This window comes from Lissotriton vulgaris, chromosome 9 (assembly GCF_964263255.1).
Source record: "Lissotriton vulgaris chromosome 9, aLisVul1.2, whole genome shotgun sequence".
NCBI lineage: Eukaryota > Metazoa > Chordata > Amphibia > Caudata > Salamandridae > Lissotriton > Lissotriton vulgaris.
In genome coordinates, this window is record NC_141697.1 from 1,236,580,760 (window position 1) to 1,236,607,295 (window position 26,536).

Sequence of the window (26,536 nt, forward strand, 5' to 3'; positions counted from 1 at the left end):
TACCGAGCTTTAGTGGTTTTAGAGGTCACTTTTAGGTTTCTATTCATGTGATGAATAATTACTCGGACATTCATTAAAGACTTTGAAATTAACATCTCTCAGTAGATGTCATAAAAACTGCAAAGGCAGACGGGCCTAGATAGATGGATGCCCTCAATGTATCAGGAAAGGGGAGTCAAGCTCTGCAGATCAGATCAGAGCTGCCCTCCTCCTGTGTGTACAGGGCAGTTGCCACCCTCCTCCTATGTGTACAGGGCAGTCTCCGACTTCCTCCTACGTGTATAGGACAGTTGCTGTAGCCCGGCTGCATGTACAGGGCAGTTGCTCCTCTCTCCTCGTTGCACTCGAGATATTTGCTGATGCAAATCGGTGCAAGAGTTGATAACACGTTGGAAATAGTGGCATGCACCGTTTCCCTTCATTGCTCGCCATCATTTTGTAACTCGGAGCAGAAAAACTGAGGGTCACAGGAAAGAAGCGCTGTACGCCCTGAGATGGAACTCAACTTGAAACTAAGTCAGGGGGGTGAGCTGCACTTCGGTTGCGGAGTTTTCCACACTTCGCATTGCGCAGAGATTGCTGAGTTCAGAAACACTCCGCTTTGCGTTGTGGAGCAGAGTTTTTTTTCCTTGCTCACGTTCGTCAACGCCATGTTGGCGGGCGCGAGCAAGGTCCCATGTCTCTCGTGATAGCTACAGGTCTCAGCTTTGCTGGGGACTCGTGTCAGCCTCGGAGATGTCTGGAAGCCTGTCTCCTGTGTCGCAGATTCTTCGGGATCTGGCGGGAGCCTCGAAAATGCAGACTGGCAAGATGCTTCTTTGATGCCTGTTTGAACAGGGAATTCACGAATTGACCCCAAGGGAGATTTCTTCCATCTTCCAGTCGATATGGAATGACGAAGGTCCAAAATTCATGTTTCAGAGTTTCGTCCAGGGTAATCTAAAGTCCTAGTGACTGGGTCCCAATACTAAAACCAAGTTTAGGGGCTGGACTAACTTAAAGGTCCCACCTATGGGGGGCCTGGGGAGGGGGTGGTTACACCCCTCCCCTTTGTCTAGTTTTGCACAAGAGCTGGGGCTGAGTGCCCCAGCAACCGGTTTGAACTGGGAAATGCACGGGGGCACCTTGTGTGCCCCAGGCAGTGTCTCAAAAGCATTCACTGAATGCAACCCACCCTGCCCCAATACACTAAAGCCTGTCTGGGGAGGTGCTGGCACCTCCCTGGACAGGAAACCTGTTGTCCAAGGCTCCCCTGCCGGAGTTTTGTCCAGCAGCAGGAGGTCAGACTCATGTCTGTGGCAGCAGCATCCTGTCTTCTCCCTCTAGAAGGGTGGAATTCTATCCCCAACACCAGGACTGGCGGGGGGTAGGATTCCAAATTGTTTAACACCAAACACGACATGTTTTGATACAGCCATTCCAAAGTTAGCATTTACCGCAAGGTTATAATGCACTTAAGAGTATATGGTATGGCTGTATCATAGAACAGCTATAAGGAAGGGATTCCGATAGCTGCAGAGGGGCTCAGCTCATGCTAGGGCACCCTCTCACACAAAACCAACCAAGCTCTCTGCCTTCAGGATTGTCAAGGCCTGCCATAGGAGTGACTTATAGGTTTATATGTGTCTATATATAGGTAGATATAGGTATACTATATCTAAGTAAGGGGTGCTTACACCACATTACCCAGGCTGCAAGTGCAGACCTGTGGTGCCATTTTGGAAGGCTTCCCAGGGGTGGCATAATACATATCTCAGCCCATGGTAGGCCTCTGGAGTACCTATGCCCTTGGTACCTAAGGTACCATATACTAGGGACTCACAAGTGTAACCCAGTAACCAATCTGGAGTGTACCTAATGTACAGGTAATCAATTTGAGCGAGAACAGCTAGGCCGGGGTCCTGATTAGCAGGGCCACAGCCAGACTAAAGTCGATGAACCAGTGAAACACAGCAAAAAGTGGGGGTAACCATAGTAAGCAGATCCTACTCTCCTACAATGCACCCCTTGCCCTTCCCACAATGCACCCATCGTACCTCCTACAATGCACCACTTGCCCCTTCCACAATGCACCCATCGTAGCTTCCACAATGCACCTATCGTCGCTCGGACAGTGCACTCCCCGTCTACCCCACAATGCACCTCTTGTGTATCCAAGGCCCACTCACATTTCTCTTCTCCTCTCTGCTGATGTTGGCCGGGCTCAGGGACTGGACGGTCAGGCACTGCTGCTGAGAGTCGAAGCTCCAAAGCCATTGGTTCCTGATGGAGGACCGGGGACACTCGAAGCGGCGGGTGCACCTGTAACGAGCAAGACACGATCGATGAAGCACCTTAGAATCAGCGACAAGCACTCGGCAGGCATCAGTCATCCAAGGCTCAGAGTAACGCTCTGGGATATGAAATTAATAGAAAATCAATGCAACAGGAGAGAGCAATGAACAGCAAATCTATAAAACATTAAAGATGACGAAGGAACTCAATGGAATATCAATGAATCATGAGTGCGGGTGGACATCACATGAGTAAAGCGCAGGGGTAGAATTATGGGATGTGGAACCAACAGAGGAACAAGGAAGTAAAAAGGCAGCAGCGCAGAGTGCAAAGTCCAGTAGAAGATCAATAGACATCGGTATCGGCAGCATGAGATCAATAGGGGAGCGTAGCTCGGTGTAGGTGGCGAGAGCATCAACTTAGCTTCTGATCAGTATTAGGGAGTGTGAAACCAATAATACAAACCCAAAAGAGCGTTGTGGGATGGAACATTAATCAATAACAGGAAAGAGAGCTGAATGTGAGACTAATGAGGGATCAATGGAGCATCTGAGAGACAACATGAGGCACAAAACTGATCAATACATGGAGATTCGGAGATGAAACTTCGAACCAAAAGACAATGAATAAAAACTGAACAGAACGAAGGAGAATAAAACCAACAAAGAAACTTGATGTGAGATCAATAAGAGGCCAGCAGGACAATGGCCTCTGCGAAACCGATCAAGAATCAATAAAACAATCTGTAATCAACAAGGAATCAAGATATCCAGACGGCAATACTGGACACAAAGAAACGAATAATCAATAATTAGCAGATGAAACAAACACATCCTGTATGTCGCAACTTGAAATCTGTGATAATTGGCAAGATTATCAAACAAGCAGTGGCAAAGCCAATAGGCCTCTCATATGAAAGAGCTATTAGCCATGTTGTAACCCAGCATGGCTTAAATTTAGTGGTGCAGAGGTGAGTGGAGTATTAGGAAGTGTTGTAAAGTGGAGTGGTGTGGAGACTGGAGAGCTGTACAGTGCAGTGGCATACAGTTGAGTGATGCAGACTAGAGTGGCAGAGTGCAGTAAATTACAGTGCATTGGTATAGAATGGAGTAGTGAAAAGTAAAGAGTCATAGAGTTCAGTGTTGCAGAGTAGAGTGTCAGAGTGCAGTGGTGTACAGTGGCTTTGTGTGCTTTGCATTGAGTGCATTGGAGGAGAGTTCAGTAGCATAGAGTATAGTGGTGCAGAGTAGAGTGCAGTGATGTACAGTGGAGTGGCGTAGAGTAGAGTGGACTGATGTAAAGTGCAGTGGCAGAGTTTTGCAGAGTGCAGTGGAGGAGAGTGCAGTGGCATAGAGTGCACGGCCATAGAGTGCCGCAGCAGACCATGCACTGTTGTAGAAGGCAGTGGTATGGATTAAGATTAGATTGGTGCAGTGCAGAGAGGCAGAAAGTGGAGTAGCATAGAGTGTTGCAGAGTAGTGTAGAGTGCAGTGACATAAAGTGGTGCAGAGTAGAGCGACAGAGTGCAATGGTATAGAGTGGTGTACAGTATAGTGGCGTGGAGTGGTGTAGAGTGCAGTGGAATAAAGTGATGTGATGCAGAATAGAGTGGCATCGAGTGCAGTGGCAGAAAGTGTAGTGTTGCAGAATAGAGTGTCAGGGAGTGCAGTGATGTAGAGTGTAATGGTGTAGAGTGCAGTGGCATAATGTATAGTGGCTTAAAGAGCAGTGATGCAGAGTACTGTGGTGCCGTGCAGAGGCGTAGAGTGCAGTGGGGTAGAGTGCAGTGGGGTAGAGTGCAGTGGGGTAGAGTGCAGTGGCGTAGAGTGCAGTGGGGTAGAGTGCAGTGGCGTGGGGTGCAGTGGGGTAGAGTGCAGTGTGGTAGAGTGCACTGGGGTAGAGTGCACTGGGGTAGAGTGCAGTGGGGTAGAGTGCAGTGTGGTAGAGTGCACTGGGGTAGAGTGGGGTTGAGTGCAGTGGGATAGAGTGCAGTGGGGTAGAGTGCAGTAGGGTTGAGTGCAGTGGGGTAGAGTGCAGTAGGGTAGAGTGCAGTGGGGTAGAGTGCAGTGGGGTTGAGTGCAGTGGGGTAGAGTGCAGTGGCGTACAGTGGAGTGGCGTAGAGTGGTTTGTGGCAGAGTGAGGTAGAGTGCAGTGGTGCTGAGTAAAGTGCAGTATGTATGGTATGGTAGCGCGCTGACATTACAGACAACGTATTTTCATTTTAAATGACCCTTACATTTGCACAGACAGACAGTTTGACTGATAAATCTACACAACACACAAATGCTAATGTGTGTAAATGACATCACCTAGTGTATTGATTTGTTTTGATCCTATTAAAATATTTGTTTCTAACACCCTCCAAAATTAACAAAATAATGTGCTTCATTTGTGCTTTCCTAATTCTGATATATTCTGTGACACTTGATTCAAATGCTGTGTGCTAGAAACGACCCTCTCCTACTCCCTGTATCGAGAAAGATTGTCACATAGATCCTCTCACTATGAAGATAGAAAAGTGAACACCAAGCTCCCTCAGAAGACAGCGACTGACATGTGGCCTCTGTCTTGGAATGCCCAGCAAATGTGACAAGAGAGGAACAAGATTTAAAGGTCATTTACAGGAATGAGCACTGGTGGAAGAATGCGAGGGGAGTTGGAGAGAAAAGGCTTCACTCCTTGGGAGGGATAAGCTCTGCTGGGGCAGCCTAAGAGAAATGACAAACCATGGAGCCAATGGTAAGCAAAGGGCGGAGCGCATTCCTAGGGAAGCTATCCAAATGTCCCCTAGATGTCATTATCAAACCAGAACGCTGCGCTGCCTGGAAGGCTACCACCTTTACAGCAGTCACGCAGTGGGTGCAGGCAGACCGCTGCCCTGCCTGGAAGGCTGCGACCTTTACAGCAGTCATGAGGTGGATGCAGCTAGACCTCTGTGCTGCCTGGAAGGCTGCGACCTTTACAGCAGTCACGCAGTGGGTGCAGGCAGACCGCTGCCCTGCCTGGAAGGCTGCGACCTTTACAGCAGTCATGAGGTGGATGCAGCTAGACCTCTGTGCTGCCTGGAAGGCTGCGACCTTTACAGCAGTCACGCAGTGGGTGCAGGCAGACCGCTGCCCTGCCTGGAAGGCTGCGACCTTTACAGCAGTCATGAGGTGGATGCAGCTAGACCTCTGTGCTGCCTGGAAGGCTGCGACCTTTACAGCAGTCACGCAGTGGGTGCAGGCAGACCGCTGCCCTGCCTGGAAGGCTGCGACCTTTACAGCAGTCACGCAGTGGGTGCAGGCAGACCGCTGCGCTGCCTGGAAGGCTGCGACTTTTACAGCAGTCACGCAGTGGATGCAGCTAGACCTCTGTGCTGTCTGCAAGGCTGCGACCTTTACAGCACTCATGCAGTGGGTGCAGCCAGACCGCTGCGCTGCCTGGAAGGCAGCGACCTTTACAGCAGTCCTGCAGTGGGTGAAGCCAAACCGTTGCGCTGCCTAGAAGGCTGCGACCTTTACAGCAGTCATGAGGTGGATGCAGCTAGACCTCTGTGCTGCCTGGAAGGCTGCGACCTTTACAGCAGTCACGCAGTGGGTGCAGGCAGACCGCTGCCCTGCCTGGAAGGCTGCGACCTTTACAGCAGTCATGAGGTGGATGCAGCTAGACCTCTGTGCTGCCTGGAAGGCTGCGACCTTTACAGCAGTCACGCAGTGGGTGCAGCTAGACCTCTGTGCTGCCGCGAAGGCTGCGACCTTTACAGCAGTCACGCAGTGGGTGAAGCCACATTATGAACTGCGTTGTGACAACATCAGAAGGCTTTACAAGAGCAGTATATCCGAAGTCGAAGCCATTGCAAATCAGTGAAAGGGGAAGAGATGCTCGAATATTCTGGAAGCCCTGATATAAACCTGGCTGTAGCATTCTGAAGAAGGTGTAATGTGTGCATGAGAGGAGATGAAAACCCAATAAACAGTCAATTACAGCAGTCCAGCCTACTTGTAATTAACACAGGAACCGACATCTTCATGGATGACCCAGGAACAAAGGAATCCATTTTAACAAGACTCCTCATTATGCAAAAGCGAGAGTCCTAATACGGGTCTGAAAAGAAAGCTCTGCATCAAAGGGAACCCCCAGCTTAGGGGGCTGGCTCTAGGCTCAGGACGTGTGCCAGGACATTCGGGTCACCAATTACAGGAGCAGATGGAGGGGGTGCCACACACCAGGCCCTGGTCTCATCAGCGTTCAGCCTCAATGACGTGGCGTCCATCCAGTGAGCGCCAGATGGTACCCACGGAGTGACGTCACCTTTCATCATCCTCTGTGGCACGTGAACAGCAGAATATCTGGGTTTCCAGGTTGTAAACCACAAAGAGGCAAGACGGTCAGCGAAGGCATGACATACAGGTTTAAAAGAGGGGGCTCAGAGCGGAGGTTCTGAGTCCCTGGAGAACCCCACAACTGAGCTGTGGATGGCAAGACCATTATGGAGGCAGATGTGACCTTGAACTCAGAAAGGAGGCATCAGAGAGGGAGAGAGAGAGGGAGAGGGGAAGACAGAGAGAGGTGGAGGGAGAGAAGGAGAGAGAGAGAGCGAGAGAGAGAAGAGGGAGAGAGGGAGAGAGAGCGAGAGAGAGAAGAGGGAGAGAAGGAGAGAGAGAGAGGAGAGAGAGAGAGAGAGAGAGAGAGAGAGAAAGAAATAGAAAGAGGGAAAGAGAGAAAGAGAGAGAGAGAGAGAGAGAGAGAGAGAGAGAGAGAGAGAGAGAGAGAGAGAGAGAGAGAGAGAGAGAGACTGTTTAGGTCAAGGACCGTCGCACTGCGTAGCAGTGGGCAGAGTCCGAAGATTTTATATTTTTTAGTTAGGGGGCTTGAACCCGCCCCTCTTCTCCATTGGCTAGCTTCCTAAACGGAGGCCAGCCATTGGAGGAGAGGGGCGTCACTCGGTTGAAGCCCCGTCTTTTTCGGATTCGGGGCGTGTTTTTTACGTTCTTTCTACCTGTGACGTCATCCGTCACTCAGCAAAAAACACGCCCCCGATTCCAAAAATTTCGGACGTTTGCGGCAGCCTCGGTAACCAGATCGGCCAACTTAGAACGAAAAACAAACCATTGGGTTCTTTGTATGCAATGGGTTGCCTACAGACACAGTAAACCATAGCTACTTATTTGCAAAGCTGAAAGGATACATTAATCTTATAAACAGTCAGTCTATTTGTTGGAATCGTATTTTGAAAGCGATCAAACCTATTCCTTGAATTGTTATACAAACTAGATGAGTATGAAAAATCAAAAGGAATTAAGTACATGGATTTTGAACACATCTTAAAAAATCTTAGACAGTATTAACCCCGTAAAAGCTCCTGATCCTTTAAATATGGTCGCTGCGTTTCACCTATTGCCGATACAACTGTAACGAAGGCGTCAGGCTCCGCTACCTATTCCTGGCAAGTAACGGAAAATAAGCCTCTGACAAAAGTACCAGTGTCTTGATCGGAGAAAAAACGGTCTCATAGGAAACCTGAGGGTGTGACCCTGGGGAACCCCCCCTCGCTTTACTGTTGTAGGTGTACCCTGTGTGACGTTTAGGTGACGTCCCAATCGAAGACGGTTGGCAGGCTGCCGGGAGAGAGACGCCATTGCTGTTTCTTCATCAAACTGAAAGTGCTGCTCAGGGCGGCGGTGGGCTGAGTGGGGATTTATCTCCGTTAGCTCCCTTGACTGTGTCCGGGCATCTCTCCATCCTCTCATTGCCCAGGGGCTCGGTGTAAGCGGCTGCGGACATGGCGTGCGGTGCCACTCTGAAGCGGCCCAGGGAGTTTGAGGCCCTGCTTAGCCCGCAGTCCCAGTCCCCTAAGCGCAGGAGGTGCGCCCCGCTGCCTGGGTCCCCTGGGGGACATTCCCCACAGCGGTGCGGTCTTATGTCCCACGGCGAGGAACAGCCTCATGGAACACCACCGCCTCTGCCTTTCGTTGGGGAGCGACGCCTCACCTCAGGTAACTGCAGAGGAGGCTCGGGCCGGGTGGCACAGGGAAAGCGACGACATGGGGGTTATCCGGGGTCAGCGATCTGGGTCAACGTGATTGATGGTGGTCTATCAAAGTGGGAGTAGAAAACCAGAATTCAATAGTAATTTATAGAAATTACCATCACCGCAGAAGAAGCTCGAAATTCAATGTGTGTCCGTCTTCTAAATGAGCAATGCTGTTTTTTGGGGTCTGGGCGCAGGGCTTCACTGTTGGTTAATATTTTGGTGTGGGTAGGTGCACAGAGAGTTAATTTTCTGGATGTAAGTATCGGCTGCAGTCGAGCTCTACCATCCCACCACTTCATACTCCTGGGCGTTAAATAAATTTTTTTGGGGGGGGTGAGGGGGGCGGCATAGGCGATTTATGAGACACAGAAAACAAAGCATCTGTTTAAAATCTCAGTCGATCATGTCTATTTATCCCTTGCCGATCCTTCTGTCTTGTTTTAACTTGAACTCGTTTTGCCTTGATAAAAGAACGATATTTTTGTGACAGATGGATACACATTGTTACAAACTTTTATGTGATTGAGGACGCATATATGATTTGTAAACCTGCATCCGAATATTCGGAGATTACGATTGAGGCTGTATTTTATCTGTCCAGCATTTTTATGGTATGGCAAGCACGTTGTGCTGTCAAAACGTGGATGAATCTTTGTAATGGTTTCCTTCCATCACTGGCTAGGGTACTGATTTATTGTGCTATCTAAGTTAAGTGGAGCCCTATGTGTTCTGGGCTAGACGATCCTTCCAGATATGCCACAGATGACTAGACAAAGAGATCGTTGGTTGGCCGTAAAGGTAGTGATGGCCATTCCAATGTTAACTCACGTTTTTCCTGCCACAAATACATGTTCGAGATGTTTCCTCTATTTTTATTGACACAATGGGTTTGTTTTTAGCCTGCATATTCAGTTCTCCTTTGTAGTTAAATAAATCCCATTAGTATCCTCATTGTTCGACGACTTAATGCATCATTTTCTTTACTTACCTTTTGCCTCAGGAAATTGGTTGCTGCGCGTAATGCATCACCATTCAGAATTCTGTATTTTTTTAAGTCAATCCATACTAGCCAGGCAGCTTGTTAATTAAGCAATGCTTCCTCATTTCGTTTGTTTTTACTCTGACACGTAAACTTGCAATTTTTCCTACTTTTTTGCACAGTCATACTTTTTAGGTCGAGGACCGTCGCACTGCGTAGCAGTGGGCAGAGTCCGAAGATTTTATGTTTTTTAGTTAGGGGGCTTGAACCCGCCCCTCTTCTCCATTGGCTGGCTTCTTAAACGGAGGCCAGCCATTGGAGAGGGGCGTCACTCAGTTGAAGCCCCGTCTTTTTCGGATTTGGGGGCGTGTTTTTTGCGTTCTTTCTATCTGTGACGTCATCCGTCACTCAGCAAAAAACACGCCTCCGATTCCGTAAATTTCGGACGTTTGCGGAAGCCATTTTATTTTTTAGTTAGGGGGCTTGAACCCGCCCCTCTTCTCCATTGGCTGGCTTCCTAAACGGAGGCCAGCCATTGGAGAGGGGCATCACTCAGTTGAAGCCCCGTCTTTTTCGGATTCGAGTCATGTTTTTTGCGTTCTTTCTATCTGTGACGTCATCCGTCACTCAGCAAAAAACATGCCCCGATTCCGAAAATTTCAGACGTTTGCGGCAGCCTTTTTTTTTTTTTGTTGTCTTCGGGGGCACCGTCGCCCGCACCGACCTGCCTCCTTTTCCGCGCACTGCCTTTCAGACTGAAGGTGCCGGAAGTAGGGACTTTCTGCGCCATTGTCGGGCGATCCTCATGGTCGCTGTCCCGCCCTTGTTCCCTCCTGAGGAATGCCGGAAAGAAAAAGGCGCGAGGCACGGCAGGCAGCCAGGACCATCAAGGTCGGGTCTACGGGAAGCTTTGCCCATTGCCGCTGCCGCCAGTGGGTTCGTCACCCAGGTAAGCCGGCTCTCCAGGGTCTCGGAGAGTACGCTGTTGTCCCCGGCGCTGTGCCTCGATGATTGCTTAGTGGCAGTGGGCTGAGTCTCCGAGGTTGACGCCCTCCAACTGTAGCACCCGCAATGCTGGGCCGTCCGGCTTCATTGCCTCACTCCTCCCATATTCTGTCACGCAGAGCCCAGCCTTGTACCGGGGCCAGGGTCGGACTCTACTCACTACCCCCGCTGTCAGCAGGTGCCAGGTCATCCACCGGCTCTCAGCTCAGGATCGGGGTCCCACCTCTGCTGATCCCAGTGGCATCGGCATCCTCCCAGCACGCCCGTCCCTCCGCTCTGATGATTGGGCTCAGCCCTGCTGCGTCTTGGCTCCCAGCAGAAGCCCGGCATCGGAGGGTGGGAGCCCTTAAGCGCCCCCTTCCAGGCCCCCGCGGTCTCAGGTGTGGTAAGTTAGGAATTTACCACAAGGTAGCTCTTGCACTCCACCGCTGGGCCGTCCGGCTTCATTGCCTCACTCCGCCCATATTCAGTCACGCAGAGCCAAGCCTTGTCCCGGGGCCAGGGTCGGACTCTACTCACTACCCCGCGGTCAGCAGGTGCCAGGTCATCCACCGGCTCTCAGCTCTGGATCGGGATCCCACCTCTGCTGATCCCTGTGGCATCGGCATCCTCACGGCACGCCCGTCCCTCCGCTCTGATGATCGGGCTCAGCCCTGCTGCATCTTGGCTCCCCACAGAGGCCCCACACCGGAGGGTGGGAGCCCTTAAGCGCCCCCTTCCAGGCCTCCGCGGTCTCAGGTGTGTTAAGTTAGGAATTCACCACAAGGTAGAAATATCTTCATATGCTTGCTCCCCTTGCTCCCCTTGCTGTGCTTGCTTCCCTGCCCCCTCGCTGTGCTTGCTTTCCTGCCCCCTGGCTGTGCTTGCTCCCCTGCCCCCTTCGCTGTGCTTGCTCCCCTGCCCCCCGCTGTGCTTGCTTCCCTGCCCCCTCGCTGTGCTTGCTCTCCTGTGTGTGTATGTGGCTCTGTGTGTGTATGTGGCTCTGGGTGTGTATGTGGCTCTGGGTGTGTGTGTGGCTCTGGGTGTGTATGTGGCTCTGGGTGTGTGTGGCTCTGGGTGTGTGTGTGGCTCTGGGTGTGTGTGGGGCTCTGGGTGTGTGTAGGGCTCTGTGTGTGGGGGGCTCTGTATGTGTGTGGCTCTTTGTGTGTGTGTGTGTGATTGTGTGTGTGTGTGTGTGTGTGTGTGTGTCTGTGGCTCTGTGTTTGTGTGTCTGTGGCTCTGTGTGTGTGTGTGGCTCTGTGTGGATAGTTTTTTTTGTAGGTGGCTCTATGTGTGGGTGGCTCTGTCTGTGTGAGGGTGGCTCTGTGTAGGGGTGTAGCTATTAGCATTGTAAATTACAATGCCATTTATTTATGATTTTTAAAAAAAAGAAATGTCATGAGCAATGCCAATAGCTCTACCTTTAATGATGCAGAGACCATTGCATTGTAAATGCTTGTTTTTTTTAGTTAATTTCCGATTATTGCCTTTGTGGAATTCTAGCAAGATGGAAAAAAAGCCAATTTCCAGAACAATCCCCACGTCACGCACAAGTTGCAAAAGAATGTCTTTCTTAAGCGTCATACATGACAATTAGCAACGTTTTTAGGAAACGGTCCCTTTGTGCTAGGTACAAGAAATGACATGTAACTTTAAGAATACAGGTTCAACTTTTCAAAGTGAGCACAGATAAAACTTTACGTTTTTTTCAAAAAGTCAAATATTGTTCAGAATTTGTTTTCATATTAAAGAACCTTTTTTTTAAGGAATATTTAATACAAGTCTAAAACCATTGTCTTCTTTGATCACATACGTTCTACATTTGTATTCTCCAACGTTAAAACAGGTTGTATTTGTTAAACAAAATGCTATTAATGTAATTTAGGAAATTAAAAAGGGATTGTATTGTGAATTCGAAATGTTTTGCCCTGAAGCACACACCAGCCACAGTAGGGGTCCTAAGCACACACAGGTAAAGGGGGGGGGGGCACTGGCCTTACCTGCCCTGAAGCACACACACAGGTAGAGGGGGGAGGGGCACTGGTCTTACCTGCCCTGAAGCACACACCAGCCACAGTAGGGGTCCTTAGCACACACAGGTAAAGGGGGGGGGGGGCACTGGCCTTACCTGCCCTGAAGCACACACACAGGTAGAGGGGGGAGGGGCACTGGTCTTACCTGCCCTGAAGCACACACCAGCCACAGTAGGGGTCCTTCTCCGACAGGCACGACCTGCAGTCCGAGTGCCGCGCGCACTCCGAGAGGGGTACCTTCAGCACCTGCCAGAGACAGAGAGAACTGGGGTCAGAGGTGAAGAGCCCCCCACGAGAGATCATTCAAGGATCCAGCAGCCCCCATGGCCTCCCTCAACATTATCGGCTACGTGAATGTTTATCTGTGTTAGACTCGTTTTTTTGATTGCTACTGGTTCAAAATCATTAAACGGATGCTAAATTAGTGGTTTCCAGATTGCTTATTAGGGTTTATACTATGATTTGATTGCTCCACTAACTTGCAATTCACTTACTACTGACTACTATACTCTTTTCAACAGTGTGTTTACTCACCCTCTGGGGTGCTACTATCTTATTCGATTCGACACTGCACGGCTTCTATATTATTGTCTCCTGATTGTTATTAGTGTGTATACTCTTTTGTGATTGCTACCTCACCTTGCAACTCATTCACTTCCGAATATTGTACTGTTTCAAGAGTTTGTCTGCTCTACCTCCTATTTCTGTAAAGCGCTCTGATATCTGCAAAGATCTTGTCCGCGCTATATAAAACTTTAAAAATAAATAAATAAATAAATAAATCACAGAAGTTTAAAGGCTGTGGCTCAGGGCCCAGCCCTTCACCCCCCCCCCATTTAGAGCCAGCTTTGTTCTGCAGTCTTTTTATTTTTAATGTGTGAGAGTCCATTATAGAGAAGCGCTGCGTTTAAGTTTCATGCAATATTCCTTAAAAAGTTTCATTTAGATGGAAACATAACTTCACAGAGAAATGGGAGGGTGCCTCGGAGATTATTTGTGGTAATATCAATGCGCTGCTGCTGTGTTACAATATTGTCACTAGGCCTGAACATTTAGAATGTGGACGTGTGCCTGTGACCTGGCCAAAGAGGGCATGAAAGAGCTGAAAATGGGTCATCCGGGCAGGGGCCTCCAAAATACGTTTCGGTCAGGGCCTCCAAAATACGTTTCAGTCAGGGCCCCCAAAATACGTTTCAGTCAGGGCCCCCAAAATACGTTTCAGTCAGGGCCCCCAAAATACGTTTCCGTCAGGGCCCCCCAATACGTTTCGGTCAGGGCCCCCAAAATAAGTTTCTGTGGTGTAGCGGTCTAGTATTTCTAGGACCGGCAATGAAGTTTCAGGACTTCCGGCGGCGGCCATTTTGAGATCATTGGCACACTGAATTCAATGAGTGTGGAGAGCCCGATCCGGCGCTCCCGGTGTATTGCAGTTAACTGTGCAGCGGTTTAAGAATAAAACCTGCAATTAAGCTAAAGGAGTGTCCTGGCATCAATTATAGCACATATTAAATCGGCGACATTATAATGGCGACGAGTGACGGGATCCGACCATGACATCACGGACCCACCAGTGCAGGACAGGCTAGTCCATACCACCGGACACCTACAGAGGCAAGGGAGCGTGGCAGCGACGGGCGACTACAGGAACAGTGCTGGCAACACAATCAAAGTTCTCCTGGGAAGTGCGGTGAGAGGTGGCTGGCGCACCGAGGGCATATATATAAACACAGAATTATAAGCACTAGCAGGCCGTGTAAGCGCCAGCAAACCCATAAACAGAGGCGCTGAAGCCCCAAGGCAGCAGAGAAGCGCGGGAAAGGGAAAAAGCCCAGCCAGCTGGTGCCTAGACTGAAGAGGAGTTACCAGACACCTCAGAGCCAGAGGAGAGTGAAGGGAAAGCGTCCAGCGCTGCGAGAGGCCCAACCATGTGTGCCCAAACGTCGGCGTTAACTATACCAGTACCATTCCTGCCTAAAATGGGAGAACCCGACATGCCCTGGGAAGACTGGAAGCAATACTTCCTTAACTACCTCTCAGCACTAGAGGAAGAAGGCGAAAACGAGTTCACAGAGGCTGGATGCAAGAAAATTTTACTGCACAACCTAGGGCCAGCGGGCCAGGAGGTATATCTCAATTTAGTGAAACCAGACAGACCAGCCACGGACATACATGTGTTCCAACATGCACTTCAAGACCTGGATGCCCATTACAGGCCTGTGGTCTGCACGGCCATCGATAGGTACAACTTCTTCCAAAGAAAACAGGCCAAAAGTGAAACGGTGGATGAATATGTAGCGGCACTGCAGAAGTTGGCTCTCACGTGCAAGTTCGGAGCCTAACAGGAGGAATTGATCCGTGATCAAATAATTATGCACACCGTCATCCCGTCGATCCAGGAAAAACTATGGGTAAGGGACGCACCCCTAAAGGAAGTGGTGGCACTTGTGAAGAAGGCAGAGATGTCAAAAAGGTGTGCAGATGTGGCGAGGCAAGAAACCAACCAAAGCGCAGCAGTGTGCAAAGTGACGGACAGGAAGAGTACGGAGGCCAAGCAACAAACGGGGCACCAAGGACCACGCATGTACAAAAGACAAGGCCAGAAAACATACAAGAACCAAGGGCAAAGGAACTGGGGCAAGAATGCGTGCTATAGGTGTGGAAGCACAGCACACGCTGCCAGCGACAAAGGGTGCCCGGCTTATGGCGCCAAGTGCGCGTTCTGCGGCCTTATAGGACATTATGAGAAAGTGTGCAGGAGGAAGCTGGCTAGGAACGAAGTCAAATATGTGGTACAAGAGTCTATCCAAGGAGACGAAGAAGCGGATAGAAGCGAGAAAGATGAAGTCCTGATGATTGGAGATCAGATATTAGGGATCGAAGGAGCCACGGAGAGGAAGCCAAAATGTGAAATGGAGATAGGTGGAGTGCAGATGACCATGATAGCAGATTCAGGGTCACCTTACACAATCATCCAGAGGAGCATTTGGGAGTGAGAGTTCGCGCCCAAAGTGGGGCGGCAACTTTTGCCATCAGACATTTATCCGGTGACATACACGGGAGAGTCCATTCCCATGGTGGGATATTGCCCGTTAACCTTCACATTCAAGGGGAGGTCAACAGGAGGCAAGTTGTATGTCGCAGAGAAGGGTCCGTCCGTGCTAGGATGGAAGGATCAAGGAGCCCTAGGTATAAAGCTGAACCCAGGGGGGCGAACACAAGTGCTGGCAATGGAAGAAGCCGAGACATATGAAGCGAAGTCTTGGAAAGAAGAGTTTCCGGGTGTGTTCAGAGACACAATAGGTCACCTAACAAAGTATACGCACAAGATTTGCCTGATGGAAGGGGCAAAACCCAAAAGCCACAAAGTACGAAGCATCCCGTTCAGGATTAGAGCAGCAGTGCAAGAAGAACCGCAGAGACTAGAGGACAACGGGGTGATAGAGGCCATTGACAGCGCAGAGTGGTTGGCACCGTTGCTGGTGGCGCAGAAGCCGAACGGGAAAGTGAGGTTGTGTGTGGACCTCCGCAAACTAAATAAATACATTGTAGTGGACAAGTTCCCGCTCCCTAAAATAAGGGAGCCAAGACACAGGGAGTGGAATGGTTTTCAACGATTGACCTCGCTTCAGCCTACCACCAAATCGAACTGCACTGGTCATGCAACCACCTGACGTCGTTCATCACAATCTTTGGGTGTTACAAGTTTCTGAGAATGCCGTTCGGGCTGGCGTCCGCAGCGGCAGTCTTCCAAAAGTTGATGCATCACCTTTTCCACAAAATGGAAGGCATCCAATACTTCCAGGACGACATCCTGATCATGGGAACGTTGCGAGAGGACCACGATAAGTAGCTAAAGAACGTCCTGACCACCCTAAGAGACAGTGGGCTCAATGCCCAATGGGACAAATGTAAGTTCGGAGTAAAATGGGTCACGTGCTTAGGGCATGAGATAAGCAGTCGAGGCATCGAACCAAAGGCAGCGAATGTAAGTGCCATCAAAGATGCACCCACTCAAGAGAGCATGGAGGACATAACAACATTCCTAGGGATGGCAGAGTTCTACGGGAAGTTCGTGCCACACTTTGCATCAAAAACCCATCATATGCGTCAAGTACTCAAAGACAAGTCCACATTCCGATGGGGTAAGGAAGAGCAAGGAGATTTCGAGCAAATGAAACGGAGCATATGTGAGGCGGTGCCCATACAGGGATTCGACCAAGAAGCACACACAATACTGACCACAGATGCCAGTGACTGAGGATTAGGTGCGGTGCTCACACAACAGTCTGCGGAAGGCAAGGTCTCCACCATCAGTTTTGCATCAAGGGCGCTGGCCCCAAATGAACAAAAGTTCAGTGTCATTGAAAAAGAAGTGCTTGCTGCTGTGTGGGCAATGGAAAGATTCCTGCACTTTCTGTGGGGAGGAAAATTCACAGTAAGAACTGATCACAAGCCTTTAATTAAGGTGCTCACGTCCAGCGGCCACGAGCGAGCGACTCCAAGGATCGCTAGGATGACTTTAAGATTGCTAGATTACGTATACGACGTTGAGTACCTGCCTGGTCATAAGAATAAAGTCGCCGATTTTCTGAGTCAAGCGGCAGCAAAGGAAGGCGCAGTAGAGCAAGGCAGGAGTGAATGGGAGGATTACGTAATAGCGACAACAACTGACCCAGAGAAAGCAATAAGCATCCAAGAGTAGGAAGACGCATACAGCAAAGACGAAAGGCTGGACGCAGTGAAATCGTATGTAGCCACTGGATGGCCAGATAAGAGAATGCTAGACGAAGATCTCAAACAGTTATGGGAAGTCAGAGAAGAGTTATCGGTTGGGGACAGCCCGTGTTTCCTGTCGAGGAGTAGGAAAGTGGTACCACCAGACTCTCTTATCGAACAACTCTTGTGCATTGGCCACGAAGGACATCAAGGGATAGTCAAAACAAAAATGGAGGTTGAAAGAAGACTACTGGTGGCCGGGGATGGACAAGAGGATCGAAAGATACGTCCGTTCCTGTGAACAGTGCAACAATGCGGACAAAACACAACGACTGTTGCGCCCACACTTGGGAGTACATGAACAACCAGAAAATCCATGGGAGGAAGTAGCGATGGACATTCTCGGACCTGTCCTAGACTCTCAAGGCACGCAGAAGTACATCACGGTATTGATGGACAGGTACTCGAAGTGGCCCGAAATCAACGTGACGGAGGACACGGAAACAGAGACAATACTCGTGTTCCTCACAGACATTTTCATACGGGAAGGAATACCAAAAGGTATACTGAGTGACAATGGTCCCCAATTTGTTTCCACCAAATGGGCCCGATTCATGGAGAGAAATGGTGTTGCGGTCAGACACACCCGGGTCTATCACCTGGCTTGCAATGGCTTGGCGAGAGATTTAACCCGGTGATCATGGGTTCCATCCAGGCCGCCATCAGTCAAAGGAAGGACTGGGAGAAGGAGTTGAAGCGATTGGTGTGGGCGTACCGCATAACACCGACATCCATTGGATACAGCCCGTTCAGGATTTTGAGAGGGCGAGAACCGTTCACCAAGGACAACGCTGTCTGGAAGCGGCTTACGATCCAGAGTCAGTGGTCTCCGGCGGTCGTCCGCAGGAACCTAGAGAAGGCTCAGGCAATCTACACAGAACAATATAACAAGAGGCGCAGCACCCAGGAAACCAACCTGGAGAAAGGACAACGGGTGAGAGTCAGACAACCTGTTCAACAGAAGAAGGGAGATAGCAAATTCACCCCTCCCCTTCGAGTAGTGGAGCCGTATTCCAGATCTGCGTTGCTCAGCGATGGCAAGGTATGGTCTCAAGACCGCATGGTCAAGTGCAATCGCGTGGAGAACTGGGATGTGGTGAAAGAGAAGGTGAGAGACACGCCAGGTACAGAAGGAACCACTAGGTGCCCCACGGGAAATAGGGGAAACATCAGCCAAAGGGAAAACCAGTGGGAGAAGGACAGGGAAGAAAGACAAGGAACCAGCACCCCTAGCAGAGTCATAATAAGAGAAGAACAAGAAGATGGAGGTGAAAGCTGTGAGCCCAAGCCCAGCCCAGAGACTAAGAGACCGTCACCAGTTAACACCCAGCAGGACTTGCAGACGCGGAGGGGCAGGAGAATCATGTTGCCCAGGAGGTTTGAGGAGTTCCACATGGAGAGCAAGTAAGACTGTTCAATGTTATAAATTGTAAGCATGGGCGAATTTTGCGAATTGGCAATTCGCGAATTTGCGGATTTGCAAATTGGCAATCGGCAAAATTCGCGAATTTGCGGAATTTTTGTTTGCGTGTTCGCGGGTGTTCGCAAAGGGCTCTTTACGTGTTCGCGGGTGTCCGCGAGGCGCTTTGCAATTTTGCGGGGGGGGTTTGCCTGCTTAATCACTGCCACCCTCTCGTTTTTTATGCCCATCTGCCCTCTGTACCACTCGTTTCTGTGCCCTTCTGCCCTCTGCCCCACTCATTTTTTGTCCCCTTCTGCCCTCTGTCCCACTTTTGTGCCCTTTTGCCCTCAGCCCCACTTAGAATGGCGCAGACAAGCTGCCAACGCCATTCTAAAATAGCTAGAAATAGCTTCAACAGGAAGCACTAATAGATAAAGTAAAGCAGGTGCTCCAGTTGAAGGTCAAATTAAGTTACACAATCATTAATCACCCCAAGTTTGGGGTGATTAATGATTGTGTAACTGAATTTGAGCAGCACCTGCTTTACTTTATCTATTAGTGCTTCCTGTTGAAGCTATTTCTAGCTATTTTTGCAACTATTTTAGAATGGCTCTGGCAGCTTGCCGGCGCCATTCTAAAAGAGTTACAAAAGTCAGCTTGAACTTTTGACCCAATACCTTCCGTTCGCGGATTTTGGGGAAAATTCGCGAATCTCGCGGATTGCGAATTTACCGAAAATCCACGAAATCCGCGAGCGGAACGGATTTTCCGCCCATGCTTAATAAATTGTAAAAGGGGGAGATGTGGTGTAGCGGTCTAGTCTTTCTAGGACCGGCAATGACGTTTCAGGACTTCTGGCGGCGGCCATTTTGAGATCATTGGCGCGCTGAATTCAATGAGTGTGGAGAGCCCGATCCGGTGCTCCCGGTGTAGTGCAGTGAACTGTGCAGCGGTTTAAGAATAAAACCTGCAATTAACCTAAACGAGTGTCCTGGCATCAATTATAGCACATATTAAATCGGCGACATTATAGTTTCGGCCAGGGCCCTCAAAATACGTTTCGGTCAAGGCCCCCAAAATACGTTTCGGCCAGGGCCCCCGAAATCCTTAAAATGGCCCTGGTTAAACACATAATTTATTGTCCTTTTGAACAATGGTTAAAACTCAGATGTATTGACCTTAAACTTATTTTTTCGTCTTCTCAGTGTTTTTATCGTATCCTATATTAAATAATTTTTTTAACTAGCATTTTTAATTGCCCTTTTTTGTATGTTTTAAACAATATTGATAGCTGAACTTTTTTATGTAGTTTTCTCTCCCTTAGGAACACCAACTGCCCTCATCTCCAGAAGCCAACATCTGGACTCTCTTACCGTTGATTGGGTCATGGCGTAAAGATGATCCTGTGATTGGTCGAACAGGAGGTCTCCGCCCACAGCGGTATTCGATTGGTTGGTTATGGAGCTGTACGGTGTGGCTTCTCCCTGTTCACTGATGTAGACCTGTAGGTAGTAGAGATGAAACGTCACAGGCAGAAGCGTCAAAGATACTACACCCCCGAGGGGCAGCCCGCCCCCAGAGCCCTGGAAGCCACATCAGGGGTGACACGTGGCTAAAATACTCACATGCACTTTTATGTAAGGCTCCCTATTTTCTGTTTTTACTGATTTTTACAGATAAATAAAGACAAAAAAAAATTATTTTTCTGTCATTTATATGTAAATGTGGGTAAAAGCGGAAATGAGTCTCTTTTTTTGAGTGATTCTAGATACTGTCAGTTGTGGCTGTCAGGCCAATAGCTGTGAAGATTGATAAGTAAGGGGTTAAAAAAATAAAGAAATTATTGTTATGAGGCTTTAACTCTAGTAGATATGCAAACGGTTGATACAAAAATTTTAATATTTTCATATGTGTATTGATTTATCATCTGTGGGACTTCATATTTTTTAAATCTGTCATACATTAAGATTAGAGAAGATGGGTCCACTGACCATTATCGACATCTGTGCCTACATGTTGGTCTGACCTCAACACAATGAGTTAGCTGTTGGATTTCAGGGTCCACCCAGTGCTGACCTGATAGAACCCCAACAACCCCATTCTAGTCCATGGGCAGTGAGGCCTCTAGAACTGATTTCAGGGGGACACTGGGCCCAAGATAAAAATAGAGGGGCCTGGGAGCTTTTTTCTCTGGGTGAACTCCCTCCAGCGGGCCCAGACTCCTGGGAGCGAGGATGAGGAAAATGTTGCTGTTTGCAGACAGGGAAACTCTCATGAGAAATACGTTGGAAAGTATCAAAGAGTATAGTTTAAGAACAGTGCACTCTGAGCAAAACTTGTCCAAAGAGCCACTATTCACTTAAACTAACCAACTTCTGAAGGTGCTAAAGATCCTACTGCCCGCAGCCTTCATACTGCAAGTGAAAACTTTACAGACAGCCCAACTTCCGCAGACAACAAGCGCATATACACAGGTTAGTATCTGGGGCACACAGTCTTCTATGTAATGTAGAAATTGTCACACGGAGACGATTCTGTTAAATAAGTCAAGGCTGCTTACAATACTTAACCTCTTCCATGCTGATGACGAGCTCAGCTCGTCATGCAGCACGGTGGCGCTGTGCTGAGGACGAGCTGAGCTTGTCATGGCCGCCGCGGAACGCCCACGGAGGGATAATTCCCCCACTGTGCTTGGCGCTCCATTGAGCGAGCGGGGCCAGGACGAGCTCAGCTCATCATCAGCACAGCGCCACCGTGCTGCATGACGAACCGAGCTTGTCATCAGCACCGCGGCGCCGCGTGTGGCCCCCCTCCCGCCGTGCCGCGGGGAAATTAGCCCCGCGGCGATGGGGTTAATGTTGTGCGTACAAACTTTACCCTGTTGGAAACTTTTTCTGCAGAGCCAAAAACACTAGTGTGGCACATGCTGAACACAAGTTGGCAAGTGTCACTTGTACACAGAGTTAGTTTCAATACAAAGATTTATAACGTGTTCAATCCCTCTACATACCTATGATGTATGAGGAACGCCTGTGTTTTGTAAACACTTACACCCACTAGCTGGACACAGGCTGTACACAATTTGGTAGAAAAGTAATATGGTAAACTATAAAAAAGCAGCACACTCATTGGCAGTGATGTCATAAATGATGTCACAGAACACAGGTCCGGACCGGCCGTATTGGGCACCGGGTGTTTCCCCGGATGGGATGGGGCCGATTTTGGGCCCCTGTGGGGCCGTTTTTGTTACAGGGCCGTTTTTGCAGCATAGCTTCAATATCGGTCCATGTATCAAAATCGCCCGAAACCGAGCCTGGGAAACAGCTCGGCCTCACCCCCAGCCCCCAGGAGTGCTGGCGAGCACTTTGCCAGAACATGTCATGACTGATTTAATATGCGAGGTCATAAGCAGTGCATGGCGGGGGCGTAAGTTATATTTAGCTTTGCCAACTAGAATTGTTGAATTTCTCTTTTTTTTAACTACAAAACATTAATGTTGGTACTGACATTCACTTAACTGTAACTTTTCTTCAGTGAATTTCCAAGTTAATTTTAAACACACCTAACTATAAAATTACTTTAAACTTTATTTTTTTCAGTGACTATATATATCTACATCTATACTTTGATTTACAAGTTTACAATCATGCAGAGACAAGCATGTTTAAACATTTTAAGCAAAATGTAGGCTCATGTATTGCCTTAGACAAACAAAGGTAGATTAACGCATACATGTGGTGACAAGGGGCACTGTGTTGTCTCTTGGAACATTCAGCAGCTTCTGTGGTGGGGCAGAAGGAGGGGGGGGGGGGCAAGACAAAGACAGCTGGGACATGGACCCCATCTGTCCCCCTCTAGGGACCCCACTGTCTGGGAATCTCTACTGCAGAGGACACGGATTAGGGTCCTGTCATAGAGACTGCCGGCCCCTGGCATTCACACACACCTTACCCGGAAACAGTCCATGGCACAGAGGGCTGGTTCCAGGGTTAATGCTTCCAGCTTAGAGGGAACTGCTATGCGCGTGCGACAACGTGCATGCGACAACGTAAATGTATTCAGCAGAGCCAGACTGGAGCCAGCGGCACACCGTAAAGTGGCATGGCCGCCCCAGAATGCGAAGAGGCGCCCCAGAGTCATCCATATCTCACAGATATCCATGGGCCTTGAGTGGAATGGGCCCTCTGAAGGGTCCCCCCCCCCTCCCGACCCCCCAAGCCATAGCGGCTGCAGGGGCCTGAGTTACACCCCTGACTTGGGCTCAGTCTCCAGAGCAACCATTTCCTTCCCTCACCTGTCACATGTTCTTGAAAAGGACACACCTATGCTCACGGTGGGACCAAAGTGAACCGCCGTCTGCTCTCAAGGCTTTCACCGACCAATCGTTGGTTCCCAACGAGAAGAGAGTACAAAGCTATGCTTTACAAAAACATCAACTAGGTCATCTGTGCTGCCAAACTCTCAAAGTTAGACAATCATCACCTCATGAAAAGGACCTGTACTTAATCTGCAAAGAAACCTCACCCACTGCCCACATATTTTAGGTCTGGATAATTCACTATTAATTGACCACTGCCCTCGTGCATTTGGGGGCAGAGTGCTTTATTATTTAACTGCAGGGGGCAGTTTTGTATATTGCCTAGAGTTAGCTGTTGCCTTGCCAATGCCAGAAAAATATAAATAGTACAAACAAGTAGAAGGGCTTTATGTCTGTCCTCTTCATCCATTGGTCTGTTCAGCTGTCATTCACATTTTGCTACCTATCACACCGTACAGCATGGGGCCACGCGTTAGCCCACTTCAGGCATTGGCTGTCTGGCGCTGTGAGTGACAGCGTTTTGCTTCATCGCATATGTGTATCTGCCTCAAAAGAGGTGCACTTCAGCGCAAGGGCAGACGGGCCACCACATTACTTTATCAATGTGTTTTCTTTCCATTCGTTATCCTTTTTATTTTTTTGCCCTTCGTGTGTATTTGAACGAGGTCTTCGGGTTATAATTCAAAGCCAATAGTACCTTTCGTTGGCGCCAGTAAGACTCATATTTTCCTTTGAGGTCCGATAAAAATGTAAAAGGTTTCAATATCTGTTCTTTGTACAGTGACCTGTATGGGAGCTTGCCTGCTGTTCTATTAAATTGCATCCTAGTTATTTTTTGCTTTTAATTAAATATTTCTATTGCAGGTGCATGGCCGCTACATTTCGTGGGCAGCATGTGTTTTTCTACTTTTAACTTTTGTGGCATATGTTTGCAATGTGAACAATTAACCAGGGGCGGCCTTAGGCATGTGCAAGCTGTGCACCTGCACAGGGCCACCAAACCCCAGGGGCCACCACGCCAATATATATCCTTAATATAATAATCCTCAGAGGATGGATACATATTTGCGTGGTGGCCCCTGACAGGGATTTGGCGGCCTCCGGCTCTGTTCCACTTCCAAACACCCTGACCCCCCCTCTTCACTGGACTCCGCGCTCCGCCCAGACCCCCTCTTCCGGGGGCCCCTACCTACGCTCCCTGCTCAGGGCCGCCATGAGCCTAGAGCCGCCCCTTAACCATCCACCGCTTGGGAGACCAGACCGGTTGGCTTTGCCAGTGCTTGTTGTAGGTAGATATTTAGGTATGTGTGAGTTTCGGTTTGGGTCATGTTTTTGCCGAGGTTGTTTCTGGGGTCCGCGTCTTCATGTGGTACATTACAGATTACAGGCTCTGAGGCGCTAGGACAGAGACGGATGGGGGGCGGTTGCCATGACGCCCGGACCCCCTGACCTAATTCGAGGTTCATTATGTTCAGAAGATAACGAGTCGCCGGGGAGCCTATTGTCTGCCCCTCATTCTTAAGCGGTTTATATCTTTCTGTTCTCAGTGGTTGAGGCGCTTTGGGGATTCAGTCCAGGCGCTTGACGAGGCTGCACTCAGGCTGTTCATCCTTAAGAGGCCGCTGTCGGAGGAATCGGCGGCATCAATGACCCAAGTGGGACATTTCACGAGGAGTCCTGTGAGGTGGGGGGGGGGGGGGAGGGCGGGGGGGGGGGTTTGAGGGGGTGAAGGAGTGAGAGAGAAGGAACACGAGCGAGTAAGAGGAAGCGTATGTGTCTGTCTCATTCTCAGCAAGAGCACGTCTCACTCCGGCTTCTCTCGTTCCTGCTCGCAGTCTCTCTAAACGGCTCTCTTCCGGGATGTGAATGTCTCGCACACTCAACTTGTCCTGTCTCTTCTCTCAAGCTTTCTCTCTCTCTCTCAGGAGATGTATGTCTCAAACTCTCTGCTCCCCTGTCTGTTCTCTCAAGCTCCCTCTCTCTCTCTCTCTCTCTCTCTCTCTCTCTCAGGAGGTGTACGTCTCAAACTCTCTGCTTCTCCGGTCTCTTCTGCTCTCACTCTCCTGCCATCTGTTTCTCAAGAGGTGTCTGTCTCACACTCTCTGCTTCTGTTGTCTCTCTTGTTCTCTGTCCCTCCAGCTCTCTCTCTCACAGGAGGTGTGCGTCTCACACGCTCTTCTTCTCCGGTCTATTCTCTCAAGCTCTCTCTCTCTCGCTCAGGAGGTGTATGTCTCGCGCTCTCTGCTTCTCCTGTCTCTTCTCTCAAGCTTTCTCTCTCCCATGAGGTGTATATGTCTCAAACGCTCAGCTTCTGTGTCTTCTGCTCTCACTCTCATGCCATCTGTTTCTCAAGAGGTGTCTGCTTCTCCTGTCTCTTCTGCTCTAAGTCTCTCTAGCCCTCTCTTTCTCCGGAGCTGTATGTCTCACACTCTCTTCTTCTCCGGTCTCTTGTCTCAGTCTCTCCAGCTTCTTCTTTCTCATGAGTTGAATGTCTCGCTCTCTCTTCTCCTGTCTCTTCTGCTCTCAGTCTCTTCAGCTCTCTCCCTCTCAAGAGCTGTATGGCCCACCCTCTCTGCTTCTCCTGTCTCTTCTGCTCTTAGTCTCTCCAGCTCTCTCTTTCTCAAGCTGTGTATTTCTCACCCTCTCTGCTTTTCGTGTCTCTCTTGTTCCCAGTCTCTTCAGCTCTCTCCCTCTCAAGAGCTGTATGGCCCACCCTCTCTGCTTCTCCTGTCTCTCTTGCTCTCTGTCTCTCCAGCCCTCCCTCTTGCCTGAGACACAGCTCAGCTCTCTTTTATTGACGCTCTCTTCTCAGCCTCAGTGACTGTCTGGGGAGAGCTGGAAGAGACGGAGCGCTCCATTCTCATTCAAGAGTGTCCCTTATGAGACCGCTGAACCAAGGCCGTCTTTGGGGGAGACAATGAGAGCAAAGAATCCGGAAGTGCATCAGACATGACATAAACCCGCTCCAATCTACCCACACTTCATGGAAAATCCACCAACTCCGACCACTCTTTGACATCAAAATCAATACCGTTTGCCAGAACCCCCAACACGACCTATCACCACCGCTCCACCACTGGCCCGCCACTTATTCACTTCTTACAGTTTATAATAAGCCTGGGCAGAGTTTGAGGAGTTCTGCTACGTGGAACTTCGTGAAGTGTAAAAAAAACTCAGCCGCGCTACGCGGAGCTCCGCAAGCCGAGGAGCGCTTCAGATAAATGCTGTTCGCAGTGATTTTCAGTGCCAGGTGCTTGTCCGCACTGTGCAATCATTGCAAACGGCGTCATGCACAGCACAAGAGGGCGCTGCTTCCTTTCTGCAACTCGAGTAGATTTTTACTCGAGCGGCAGCTTTCTCAATACGAACGGACAGTTTCTCAACGCGAGTGGTCGCGAGCATACGCGACCACTTGCAATAAGAAATCTGACCGCCTGAGTTGAGAAATCTCGCTGGGAGGTTGATTTTTCACGCTCACAGTCGCCAACTTGATGTTGACGAACGCGAGCAAGGAAAAACTCTGCGAGCTCCCCATAACATGAAGTAAGGAAATCTCTGCAAACTCCGCGAGCGGAGATCACCGCCCAGACTCGGTTTAAAAATAAAACTTGAACATTTGCAAAAAGTGTCACAGAGTGCTGCACTACAGGACTCACCTGCATCCCCCTCCCTATTGATGACATCTTCATACAATCCAACAAAGCAATATCTGATGATGATGATGAGGTGTTGGCTTTCTGTGCCATTGAATCAT

At 49.4% G+C, this 26,536-nt stretch overlaps 1 protein-coding gene across 1 annotated transcript in view; it reads right to left on the reverse strand.

Moving 5' to 3' along the window:
* Positions 1-26,536, reverse strand: part of PLXNB1 (plexin B1) — a 328,917-nt gene that overhangs the window by 108,500 nt on the left and 193,881 nt on the right. Inside the window, exons 5-7 of the mRNA XM_086939394.1 lie at positions 19,838-19,966; positions 12,432-12,532; positions 2,169-2,301 (exon numbers count right to left, since the gene is read on the reverse strand). Of these exons, the coding sequence (XP_086795520.1) occupies positions 2,169-2,301; positions 12,432-12,532; positions 19,838-19,966 (363 nt within the window). The remainder of the gene's footprint in view (positions 1-2,168; positions 2,302-12,431; positions 12,533-19,837; positions 19,967-26,536) is intronic.